This window comes from Aethalodelphis obliquidens, unplaced genomic scaffold (genome assembly GCF_003676395.1).
Source record: "Aethalodelphis obliquidens isolate GAN/ISIS:26980383/991018 unplaced genomic scaffold, ASM367639v1 scaffold34, whole genome shotgun sequence".
Taxonomy (NCBI): Eukaryota; Metazoa; Chordata; class Mammalia; order Artiodactyla; family Delphinidae; genus Aethalodelphis; species Aethalodelphis obliquidens.
The window spans coordinates 12,474,674-12,487,292 of record NW_020837978.1 but is presented as its reverse complement, the minus strand read 5'-3'; the positions used below and the strand labels follow the sequence as shown (position 1 = coordinate 12,487,292).

The 12,619-nt window shown below is 46.9% G+C and overlaps 2 protein-coding genes across 3 annotated transcripts in view; both read right to left on the bottom strand.

Annotated features, from left to right (window-relative positions):
- Positions 1-12,619, bottom strand: part of MYLIP (myosin regulatory light chain interacting protein) — a 168,900-nt gene that overhangs the window by 22,524 nt on the left and 133,757 nt on the right. The window contains exons 15-17 of the mRNA XM_027128438.1: positions 10,966-11,085; positions 8,682-8,765; positions 5,454-5,627 (exon numbers count right to left, since the gene is read on the bottom strand). The gene's annotated coding sequence lies outside the window, so the exon portion shown is untranslated. The remainder of the gene's footprint in view (positions 1-5,453; positions 5,628-8,681; positions 8,766-10,965; positions 11,086-12,619) is intronic.
- The window catches only part of GMPR (guanosine monophosphate reductase), a 41,998-nt gene that overhangs the window by 22,528 nt on the left and 6,851 nt on the right, over positions 1-12,619 (bottom strand). For both annotated transcript variants that reach the window (XM_027128439.1, XM_027128441.1), the window contains 3 exons: positions 10,966-11,085; positions 8,682-8,765; positions 5,454-5,627 (listed from right to left, as the gene is read on the bottom strand). In XM_027128439.1, coding sequence (XP_026984240.1) covers positions 5,454-5,627; positions 8,682-8,765; positions 10,966-11,085 — 378 coding nt within the window. The remainder of the gene's footprint in view (positions 1-5,453; positions 5,628-8,681; positions 8,766-10,965; positions 11,086-12,619) is intronic.

The window sequence follows — 12,619 nt, the reverse complement described above, 5'->3', positions numbered from 1 at the left end:
GAAATAGTAAGATCTCAATTTTGTTAGACAAACATAGTATAGATGAAAACATACACCAAAATGCTGACAAATTACGTCTAGATGAAGGAATATTCTGACTGTTATTAATCATTCTTCTTTACAATTTCCTGGATTTGACAGTAGAAATTGTATTACTTTTATAATTGTGGTTGGTTTTTTTAGGGTGTTTTTCCTGAAGCACAGGACCAGCATGAACTCTGAACCTCAAAAAGAACTTAGTAGGGGACTTTCCTGGTTGCTCAGAGTCCTCCTGCCAACGTAGGGGACACAGGTTCGAACCCTGGCCTGGGAAGATCCCACATGCCGCAGAGCAACTAAGCCCATGCGCCACAACTACTGAGCCTGTGCTCTAGAGCCCGCGAGCCACAACTATCGAAGCCCATGCGCCTACAGCCCGTGCTCCCCAACAAGAGAAGCCACCGCAATGAGAAGCCCGCACACCGCAACTAACAGTAGCCCCCACTCGCCGCAACTAGAGAAAGCCCGCACGCAGCAACGAAGACCTAACGCAGCCAAAAATAAATAAATTTTAAAAGAAAAAAAAGAACTTAGGAACCCAAGAAGCAAGATGCCCTCATTCTTCCTCCCTGGTTGACTTGCTAAAAATTCAAAATATATTTTAAAAATAAAATTAAAGTTAATTATAAAAATAAGTTAAAATAAAACACTTAAAAGAAGCTACTCTAAGCTCCCTACAAGGTTTCATTTTCATTGTGGATCCCCCCCTCCCAAACCTGATGCCTCCTACAAACCATTTGGTTTTAAAAGGGCCTACTTCACACCAAATAAATTAATTCAAATCAGCTCAGGATGAACATACCAGGTACAACCGTATGAGGTCAAAGTAGGTTTAAAAGCATGGAGGAAGCTGATGCTATTTTAAGAGCCCAGAAGCTCCCCCAGGGGTCCTCGTGTCCCCTGAACCGCCTGCGGGATCCTGAACCAGTGGTCAGACGCAGTCACGGCAGAGGGCTGAGCGTGGAAAAACCCAGAGTGATTACAAAAGCCTTCCAGCCTGAGGCCCACACAACAAGAATGCAGATGACCAGGAGGGGATGGAGAGTGTCCACTTGCAGGAACAAAATCTGTCTGTTCAAGTTTGAAACCAAGAAGGGCAAAAATAAGGGCAGAAAGGAAAAGACAAATTCAGAAATGAGAGTGCCCAAGGGAGCGTCGTTGGGCTCCGGGGAAAGCCCAGCCCATGGCCCAGGCAGCCTGCGGGCTCCGGGTGGGGGAAGCTGGCAGGGGGTGATTAGCAAGGAGTCAGCTTATCTTGGCTGAAGCAGCTCCTGTGGGCAGCGGATACCAGAGGCTCAGAACGTGACATCCGGCTCAGTCATGACCGGGCAGCCAGGACAACAGAAGTTACAGACCCTCAGCTGGGCCCCAAAGAAGGCAAGGGAAGATTTCCGCTAGGCAACCCCTCTTCCTGGGGAGGCCAAGCACTGTCCAGGCGCCCCTCTGGCTCGTCCATGTCCAAGACAGGTATGAGGGTCCAGGCAAAAGGCATGAAAAGGGACAAAACAAACCTTTCAAGTACTTCTGTAGCATTTTAAGAAGTCCTCTGGGCAAGAACCAGCCCCAAGTCCTCCAGCTTTCCTTTAGACCCAGACATCTATAGCAAAATAAGTTCAGAAAGCCCTGGGGTTGAATGATGGCCCTCCCACTCGCCATGAAATTTTAAGAAAATAGCTTCAACTTTAAGTCTGCATATATCCTGCTATAAAGGGGGACTGATCAGACCCACCCATCGTTGTCACTGTAAGGTTTATAAAGGAAGTTCAATAACCATCTCCAGAACTTTTTCATCACCCGAAACTGAAATTTCATACCCATGAAACGATAACTTCTCTACCCACTTTCTACCAGCTCCTCTGAGGCCTTTTGCCAAGAAAAATCCTCTCTGCAGAATGATCTAAGGCAGAGGTCAGCAGGCTAGATCTGGCCTGGGGGCCAACACCTGATAGAAGGTGCTGGAACATTAATGCCAGAGCCTTCTCCCATGCCCACGAAGGTGTCCCTTTACCTACCCATGCAACCAGGGACTAGGAGATGCTATCAGGGCAATAACCACCTTGCACGGCACAAGAAACTGAGTTTACCGTATGACTCTCAGAGACAAACATCGGCTGAATCTCTGCGGCCTGTCATAGCTTCTGCCGCAGTTTCAGTTCACACCAGTTCCAGAAAGAGGGTGAAAACAAAATCCAGGTAACTCGGCCTGAGAGGGCCCTTGTGCTTCAAGGAGGTACGTTCAGCTGCCCATGGCTGACACCTGTGAGGAACACTGAAGGGCGTCCGCCTCTCGGGAAGAGGCACAGAGCAGGCAGGGCCTCCACAGGGCTCAGAACCTTGTCTGACCATGACAGCTGGAGAAAGAACCCAGGCAGGTGCCTGAGCCGCTGGCCACACATGGAAATGCCAAGGACGTGCCAGTGGCTAGCTGGGGATCGGCCAATGGTGGCTGAGTTGACATTCCCCAGGGGAGCAGAGCTAGTCTCATCTGAACAGATTAGGTGTCACGGGCCTATGTCCTCGGGACCAGATCAGAAAGAGCCGCCAGGGACTTCCCTGGCGGTCCAGTGTTTAAGATTTCGCCTTCCAATGCAGGGGGTGTGGGTTCGATCCCTGGTCAGGAAACTAAGATCCCACATGCCTTGAGGCCAAAAAACCAAAACATAAAAACAGAAGCAATATTGTAACAAATTCAATAAGGACTTTAAAAATGGTCCACATCAAAAGAATCTTTAAAAAAAAAAAAAAAGAGCAAGCCACCAGCACAAAGGCACTTCCCAGACCCAAGGTAGGGACCTCTGCATAGCAATGAGCCTGAGCTGGCAGGTGGCCTGGCTGCAGCATGGTATAAAGGAGAGATGCCAGGCCCTGGCGACAGGCGCTGGACCCCAGGCCCACCTCGCACTGGCTGCGTGACCCTCAAAACTCTCTCGACCCAAGATGAAGTTTCCCATCAATTTAAAGTACAATAGGTGCCTTTATCTTACACAGGACAAGTTATTATTAAAAGAGAAGAGCCTGGTCCACGCTAGTGCCTTTTTTCCACAGTACCTGGAATACACCCAAGAACACATCATTCCCTTTCCTCTCTGAAAGCCACCAGGCAAAGGCCCAGAGGACTTTTCACACTCTTCTCACACCCAGCATCTTCACAGGACCCTTTTCTGCCAATGACATTTTCTAAAAATCCCCGCTTCCCCCCTCTCGACCTGTGGCAGTGCTTGCCTTAGGTGAAAGACAAGAAAAAAGGCTCCACGTAAATCCAGGATGTGCTGGGCACCAGAAGCAACAAGCCGTCGCCCCTGATGCAGACACCCAGGAATCGCCAGCCTCTACCAACAACACTTCTGAGCTGCGCTTCCGTTCACTGCAGTGTAACCATCACAATAGCACTCAGCACCCGTGTTATATACCTTTCAGTTTCCAAACACTAGACAAATGCATCCTCCCAATGCCTCCCAGAGCCATGAGAGAAATCACCTTTCTAAAAACCAAGGACATAGGAGTACCAGAGGTTTCCAAGTGAATCACAGATCTCAGGGGTCAGTGCAGGCAAAGCACAGCTGAGGAAGAAACACCTACCTCGCCAACCAACGAGGGAAACCAACACGAACAACGAGAACATATTCCCTGGGCAGCCGGCAGGCGCTGCAGAGGCCCCTGCCATTGGTGGCTGCCCGGGGGTCCTTGGGAACTCTGCGTCAATCTCCCCCTCCCTGCCTCACTCCCCACACCCCAGCAACCCCCAGGCCCTGCACTGGCCACCATGCCCTTTCCCTGCCCCGCCAGTCCACACCCTTCCTGCACCGCCCGTCTCCCTGGGGCCTAGTGGAAGGAGGGAGCTTCATCACTAAAGTTAACAAGGACAGAGCATGTTAACAGGTCTCCAGAGCCTGGACTTTGAATTCTGACCAACCTGACCTCAAATCCCAGCTCTGCCGCTCAACGTGGGTATGACCTTGTGCAAATCCCACAGCCAAAGAATCAGGAATTAGGACTCCTCATCTGTGGTAAACTTGGGACAACGGTTCCTACTCTTTACAGAGATGTTGTAAAGAAGAACAAAGGTGAGCCTCCTGAAACACGGGTATTCAGCAAACGGTGTTCCTGTTATCAAAAACACGACAATGCTGGCAGCACCATCATGGGCGGGGGGTGAAATGAATCTTGCTGTTTCCCACCCAGCTCAGACACGGTACAGCTGGTTGACCTTGGGACAATGCTTGACGCTTTCTTCTCACATGACTGGAAAGCATAAAAATACTTAAAAATTTTTGGAAATCCTTAACAGATGATTCAACTCCATCAGCAGAAATACTAATTCCTGTCTCCCAACTTCCTTAAAATGATGAAATGTGAGGAGAAATTAAATTTGTAAAAGGAAGACATGGAGAACAGACTTGTGGTTGCCCAGGGGGAGGGGAAGGGGGAGTTGGGGAGGGATGGACTGGGAGTTTGGGATTAGCAGATGCAAACTTTATACACAGAATGGATTAACAACAAGATCCTACTGTATGGCACGGGGAACTATACCCAATATCCTGTGGTAAACCATAATGGAAAATATGAAAAAGAATATATGTATATATAACTGAATCCCTTTGCTGTAGAGCAGAAATTAATACTTTGTAAATCAACTATACTTCAATAAAACAAATTTAAAAAAAGAAAAGAAAGAGAAAACTGGGTTCAAAAAAATTTGTAGAAGGAGAGTTAGGTAAATTATCTAGGGGTCAATCAATAATTGCTATGTTAATTAAGACTAGTAAAGACACACAATTACAATATAGATTTTCCAAAAGCCCAAAGTTAACCCTGAAGCTTCTAGTTCATTTTTCTGTAAATCTATGTTTCCCAGCAATAAGAGATATACACATTCCAACTAGTGAAGGTGTTAAAAATTAGGAAAATACCCCCCAAAAGGCAGGAAAAGTCAAACATAAAGATGTTAGATAAAACAAGACACCAACTGATTTGCAAATAATTGTTGACTATTCTGAAGTGTTCACATTGTGGATTTCAACTCTTACAGCAGAGTTTTCTACTGGCGAGGAGACTGCGGCAGAGATGACATAAATATGTTCAACAGAAAGCCAGTTATGTTTTCATTTTTAAAAATATACCCTTTGTTAAGCAGTGACACAGACCTTGGTTTAACGGTCTCACATGGTAAGAAACACTGCATATTTAGCAGAGACGAAGACCTTATGGCATTGATCTGGATTTTATATGTATATTTTTAGAGCAGAGCCAGTTTTCAGATCTTCATAGCTGCTGCCTCTCCTTTTCCTGCTGATTCTCAACTAGTCTGCTAAGAAGAAGGCAGCAAAAGCTACGAAGAGAACACAGCTCCCCGGACACCCCACACACGTCTTCTCTGCTTCCCCATCCAGAGGAGGTCGTCCCACCATACCTACCATAATGGTGTGTTCTGGAAATCTGGCCCGGACGAGCTTCACGAATTCCACAAAATGTTCCGAGTATCCATTGGCCACATCCAGGCAAATAAACTTGACCTGCGGCACGGCTTCCAGGATGCTGCTCATCTTTTCCAGATCATTCTTCCCACTGCCCGAACTCACGGCTATATGCTGTACCAAACAAACCAAGAGGCGTAAGACGCGAACAGTAACCCTGCCTCCATCCACGCGCCTGTTCTGGGCACAGCACCGTGACCCTCCGAGGTTCACCCTGATCAGACAGACACACAGTGGACCGGCTCAAGAAACATGCAGCAGCAGAGGTAAAGGAGATTCACTTCTTCAGTTACCTGAACTGACTCCGCCGTCTGTCCCACCATTAAACTGCACATATCCTGAGCCCTGGACCTCAGCCACACAATCTCGTGCCTGGCTCTTGTTTCACTTCCTCAAGCTCTCCACGTGGAACTCGGAACCGTGGAGCTGCTGGTGCAAATTCTCCTCCAGGAGGAGAGGAGAGGTAGAGAGAGCCAGGGTGGCTGGTCTGGCTCAGGTTCCTCGTGCCAAAGCCGTGGCCATCACCCTGAGCATCTCGCTTAGGCGGCAGGAAGGAGGGAAAGATGTCTAAAACCCCTCTGATAAAACCCCTTCCTGTTTTCCTTTTCACGCCCGATGCAACATTATTACAACATGCAAATCGTAACCTGCACGGGTTGCTGCCAGTCTTAGCGTCTCCATTCTAGAGGCAAAATGTCCCAAAGTGCGAGAATGAATGAGCCCCGAAAGGATCCTCCCCATCTGCACTGGGACGTGCTTACACCTGAAGCCAGCACAGTCTCCTCCGTGACACCCTCTCCCGCAAGCTCCTCAGCACTGGCGCTCTCCAACCCACCCCGCTGCTCCGCTCAAAATCTGCTCTTTGGATTTTAGTAATTTATGCCTCAACAAAACTAACCCATGGGATTGTGGCCAGAGTCGGCATCTCACCTTTCATGAGATATTTATATTTTATAAATTTATATGATGTTTATATTCTAACTCATATTTCTAAACTATAAGCCACAGACGAGGGACATATCTGAAAATCCTTTGTTATCCCCCCAAATCACAACAGTGTAGCTACAACTCAGATACTGAATGTAAGCGGACTGGTAATGTGATACATATTCACTCCAATTTTCACTCCTCCTGTTTACGGTCTGACCTGTGCCCCAAATCCACACGTTCTTTCCCTCCGAGTTCTGCTACCAATTTTATTTTCTCCTTCATTTCTGTTAAAGTTTAGCAGGTGAAACTCAAGATTGGTTAGTTTCCCTCTGTGCCACTGAGTTTGTACCATGTTCCCTTTTTAATGAGCTCTAATTTGGTGGGAGTGGGGCAGTAAGTGAAATGAGGACACTTGGTAATGAAAAAGCCAAGGTTCTGATGAATCATGCACTGCTGGAAACTCATGCTCCCCAAACTTCATCCAGAGAAGAGGGGAAGAAGGTGAAACAGAGATAATCCATTAGAATAAAATATGGGAAAAAGGAAGGACCCACTAGTGAGCCAGAACTATTTTATCTCTGAAACCACCTTCTCCTCCATCAAAATCCACACATAGTCAAGGCACAGAAAAAAAAAGAAGAAAAAAAAGAAGCCAGTGTAACTTCAAAAGCAGTACAATATGAAGTCATTCTCCAATCACAGATGATCTCACCATGTAGAAAAGCATCTAAATGCAGAGACTCCTCTATGGCATTGACGTAGAACCACTGAAGTGTGCCAGGATCAAAGTCTGGTGTGTTCTACCAGGACTTTTGTTATTTTCAAACTGCTTTTTTTTTTTTTCAGTAACAGTGTTACTGAGATATAGTCAAAAACAATTCACCTTTGAAAGTGCACAATTCAATGGTTTTAGTATTTTTGGAGTTGTGCAACCGTCACCACAATCAATTTTAGAACATTTCATCACCCCAGAAAGAAATTCCCACACCCTTTAGCCCTCACCCTCAAACCTCTCATCCCACAGCCTTAGGCAACCACTAATCTTCTTTCTATCTCTGTCTCTACAGGTTTGCTTATTCTGGACATTTCACGTAAACACAATCATGTACACAGCCTTTTGTGCCTGGCTTTTTCACTTGGTAAAATGTTTAAGAGTCATCCATGTTGTAGCATGAATTAATATCTCATTCCCTTTCACTGATGAATATTCCATTGTATGGATATACCAGATTTCGTTTATTCATTCATCAGTTGATGAACATTTGGGTTGTTTCCACCTTTTGGCTATCATGAATGATGCTACTGTGAACATTTGTGTACAAGGTTTTGTGTGAACATATAGTTCTGTATCTGTTGGGTCTATACTAGGAACAGAATTGCTAAGTAATATGGGAACTCTTAAGTTGAACCTTCTGCGGAACTGCCAAACTGTCTTCCACAGCAGCTGCACCGTTTTACATTCCCACCAGCAATGTAGGAGGACTCCAATTTCTCCACATCCACGCCAACACTTTTTATTATCTGTCTTTTTGATTAAAGCCATCCTGGAGGGCATGCTGTTTATTCCGCTCCATTATATTCAGCTCCAATTATAACAACTTGCTATAATTAGGTATCTTTTCTGGTCAAAAGGCACGTTTAGAACGGACCGGTTCCCCGGAAGGAAACACTGCCAGGTCCTCTGCAAGTTCTCATGATAGAACACTTCACTTCTCAAGGGAAAAAAGATATTCCTTGCAGGTAAATCCTAATGTTTTTAAAAAAAGAATACAGTACAGGCTTCCTTGGCAAATTCTTGGCAATGATCAACGGCTGGGGGACCACTATTGCCTTCCCCCAGTTTCTCCTTAGGACTCTGTGTGTCTATCTGCTGCCAATTCAAATCCTTTTGACAACCCTAAAGATTTTCTTCCGAGTAGCATGGACATATATACACTACCAAATGTCAAATAGATAGCTAGTGGCCACATAGCACAGGGAGATCAGCTCGGTGCTTTGTGACCACCTAGAGGGGTGGGATAGGGAAGGTGGGAGGGAGACGCAAGAGGGAGGAGATATGGGGATATACGTATACGTATAGCTGAATCACTTTGTTATAAAGCAGAAACTAACACACCATTGTAAAGCAATTATACTCCAATAAAGATGTTAAAAAAATAAAATAAACAAAAATGGAAAAAAAAAAAGATTTTCTTCCCCCTGCAACAAATGTAATTTATAACCAGGGTGGAGTCATACCTGCAGACATTCTGGGTGATTAGCGGCAAAGAGCTTCCAGTCATCCAGGGTGTAATGCTTGTGAATTGCTGTAAGCATGGAGTGCTAGGAAATAAAACAGCACCATTAGGACAAGAAGTCAAGGGAGTTCCACCCCCCCTTCCTCCATATGGCGAGGGTGATCCACCAATACAAAAGCATCCGGTGTTCCAGCCCTTCAGGCTTAATTTGCTTTGAATATGCTCCTAGGAGGCCCAAACAGATGAAAGTGTAACTAGGGAAATCACAAAACCTGTTTTCCACTCTAATCTGATCAGACAACACAGCATTCAAGATTTAGGAGGCAATGCCAGGAGGCAGGGGGGTGGAATAGGGAGAATTCTCAGAGCCCTGGGCAGCCCACACTTGACTGAGGCCGAGAGCAGCACAGAGCACTGGTCCCCTGCCCATCAGCAGGGCAGCCTGAGGGCAAAGTTATGCTTAGTCAACCCCAAAGAAGCTCAACTTCTACCTGAAAGCTTTTCTTTGGGTTCACAATCTAAACATCTCCTGCTAAAAGCTAAACCCATCAGGCAGTTGGTATTCTTGAGGGAGGGAAGTACATAAATCATAATCCTAAATCTATGACTATCAACCCGGCAAGTGTTTACTGAACACCTACTTTGTGCAAGCGCTTCGCATACATTATTTCATGTGCTTCTCAGGACTTTGTATAGCAATAGTAGTTTCGTGGGCAGAGATGGGGCTTAAGAAACTTAAGTTTAAGAAATTTAACAATCGCTTGGCCAAAAAGGGGCGAAGACCAGAATCAAACTCAAATCCGAATGCAGAACCCAGGCTCCTCCTCCTGTATCAGGGCCTCGCTCCTAACTTCTCTCAGTCCCCTCTCCTAAAATTCTACGACTTTATTAATGCAAGACACTAACTCAGTGGATCTTAGAAATGGAAGATTCGTAGGACCCGCACATGATTAGCTATTTCAGTGCATACTGTCATTCGTGGGGAGTCTTTCCTGTGCAAATGGGAAGAGCACAGCAAGTTCTCCGTTCTTCACGGACTACTAATCTGATATGTGAATTCATCAGGGCTACTTATTGCCCCCTGATTCCATGCATTTTTACGCAAACACGTAATTCATTAGTAGCAACGGCTGATCACAGCAGAGGGAGGAAAAGACAGGGAGCAAAAAATACAAATTCCTTTTGCAATTAATTTATTAGCTTCTGGCCCAAAGCTCACTGGGGGCTAAGGGCGGACAGACGAGGCAACTGATCCTGGACTCAGACAGAACACCCCCCACTCCATTTTGTGACTTCATAATTTGTTTGAAAATCTCCCTTCTAATCACGGGCTAATAATGAATCCCAGCACCTCCTGAGGTTAGACATGCTGTCCACAGCAAGAAGCTCTTTCAACTAATTGGATTTATCTTTTCACTTGGCAGACATTAGCTACGGAAATAGATGCACATACTCTGTGCATCAGAAGCAGACATTTCCCATCTATGATGAATAAATGCACCGAACCTTCGACACAAATGCAGACACAGATGTGTGAGATGAAGATTTTGCCCACAAATAACTTTGTTTTTATTTTTCTAAAGCTAGGGCGCCAGCTACTCCCTTTACAGGCAACGAGACAGCAGCTGGTTCAAGGGACCCTGAGCTTGTACTAGTATCTGTCGGTGTAAGTTGGGAGACAAATCCCTTATTCTGGAGTCAGTCTGGGTTTGAAATCTTGGCTCAGTGACTACCTGCCTAAATGCCTTGAGCCAAGTGACCTCTCCTCTCCTTCTCTGCCTCGATTTCCTCATCTGTATAAGGAACCCACCTGTATGAGCTGTGACCGCATCATACACATTACAATCAGTGCTTGGCACCTAAGTTTTCTCCATAATGATGTAATAAATGCTACAGAACAGACGAAGAGGTTGTCTTCATTTTAAAGGTGCCGTCACTCTTCTATTAATACAACACTCATCCAACTGTATAATATGGCACAATGTCCAACTTCTTTTTGTGTCTCTAATTTCCAAAAGGATCACGAGCATTTTCAAGAAAGAAAATGGATGCAGGTCTAGACCATCTCCCTGAAGGCAAAGTCCAGACTCCATCCACCTTCTGATGGAAGAGAGAAAACGAAGTGCCTGTAGCAACACTCAGACTCAGAACCAAATAGTTCGGCCGCAGCGAATGACCTGAAGTGTCTCACTTTTCTCCTCTTCCCTGTGTCTGAGCAAGTCCAGGGTGGGCTACTGACCACCTGTCCAGTGTGCTTCTCAGAGGCAAAAAGCCCGCCGTCCTACCTGTGACATCACCACTGCCATCTCAAACGTCCCCACGGTGTCCATGTTGGCCACAATGATGGGAATCCCCGAGTAGGTCTGCTTCGAGTTCCGAAATGTGAAGCTTCGCTCGAGATCCACCTGTTGCAAAAGGGAAAAGAAGTCCTTGGCTCGTTATGTGATTTGGGTAGACCTTCTAGAGTTTGGAGCAAGTGGAAAGGACACAAAGGAAGTGTAGGTCCCTCGGTCCCTGGATTCTCTTAGGGGTTGGGCCAGGGGTTCCAAAGACAGGTGAGTCCCTGAGGAAAGGGAGGCCTGGGTTGTCATCCAGGTGCAAAAACTGAGCTGGGGTCCTTACAACCCTCAAGCACCAGTACAAGGCACTGCGTGCTCCCCGCTTCAACAGCCCCTCCCACCCCCCTGCCACCTCTGGCCCCAGCCCAGTTCATAATAGCCCGAAGCACCCACATACAAGTCACCTTTACCCCCTTCCTAGCACTGGAGGAACAGCTCCCCTTCTGGGAAAATCCACTCCACTCTTCTCTGCCAACCAAGGCCCTCCCTTTAATTCTCACCTTCCGAGAGAACCAGGCAATCCAAATTCACCCTGCAGTCAGCTGCAACCCGTAACTCCCTTAGCCCTTCAACCTTCTCAGCTATTTTGTAACTATCAGCATCTTTCAAAGAGCCAGGAGGAAGGACACTGCAGCCATGTCTGTGCACATAACCACTCGTTCCTTTGACTTGCGAACAGCTCCAATTCTACCATAACTCCAACCTCAGCGTATTTATGACCAACTCAAGCGACAGGGAATCCAGAACGAGAGCTAGGCCAGGAAGGCGGGCTCAGCAAAAGCAGTGGGTAGGGCCAGGCGCTGGCCAGGAGCTAGCAGGATCGAAATCGCTTCTTCCACCCAGGGCAGATCCCGGGCCTGTGTGCGCACAGATGCAGTGGCTCATCCTTCCCCTGCTCTGCTCTTATCCCAAGCCCCCCACCCCACCCCCCGGCAGGCTCAACTTCCCAGGCTGGTTTCTGGCTGGGTTTGGGCAATGGGGTCACTGGTGGGACATGGGAAGACAGTGGGGGAGGTGGCCCTGGGTGTAGCCAGAGCAGTTCTCCCAGACCCCCTCTGCCTTGGCCTGCATGGCCTTGGTCCCAGCTCAGAGTGATCCCAGGCCTTGGGAACCTCCCCTTTGGGAGTGGGTTGTCTGCTGCCAATCTCTGGGGTCCCTCGGTATTCCATCCGGTGTCTCAGCTGTGTCACAATGCCTTGTATTAAATTTCCTGTTTTAAATATTCAACAATGTTCGTTTCCTCAGCAGGACCCTGAGGGATACAGCCCCTCCTGGAAAGGGGCACTTTCCCAAGGAGAACTGGCAGGACAAACACAGGGGGAAATCTTAAGCTTCTGCAAGAATCTGGACCTACATTAATCCTGGCTGACTGAGGACAGCAGCGGTAATCATTTCCTACCAGTATTTATCTAGAGGCTTCTTCTATTTTTTCGCTGCAGGTAACTTTCACCTTGCCATCAACATGTCAGAACACCAGGGGGCACCTCAGGTCCTTTTCACACCTCGCACTCCCCCACCACAGAAGGCTTCCTGGGCTAACAAGGTCATAAACATGGCGGCGCTGGCCTTAAACAGCAATCAGTGAGGGGAGATGAGATGC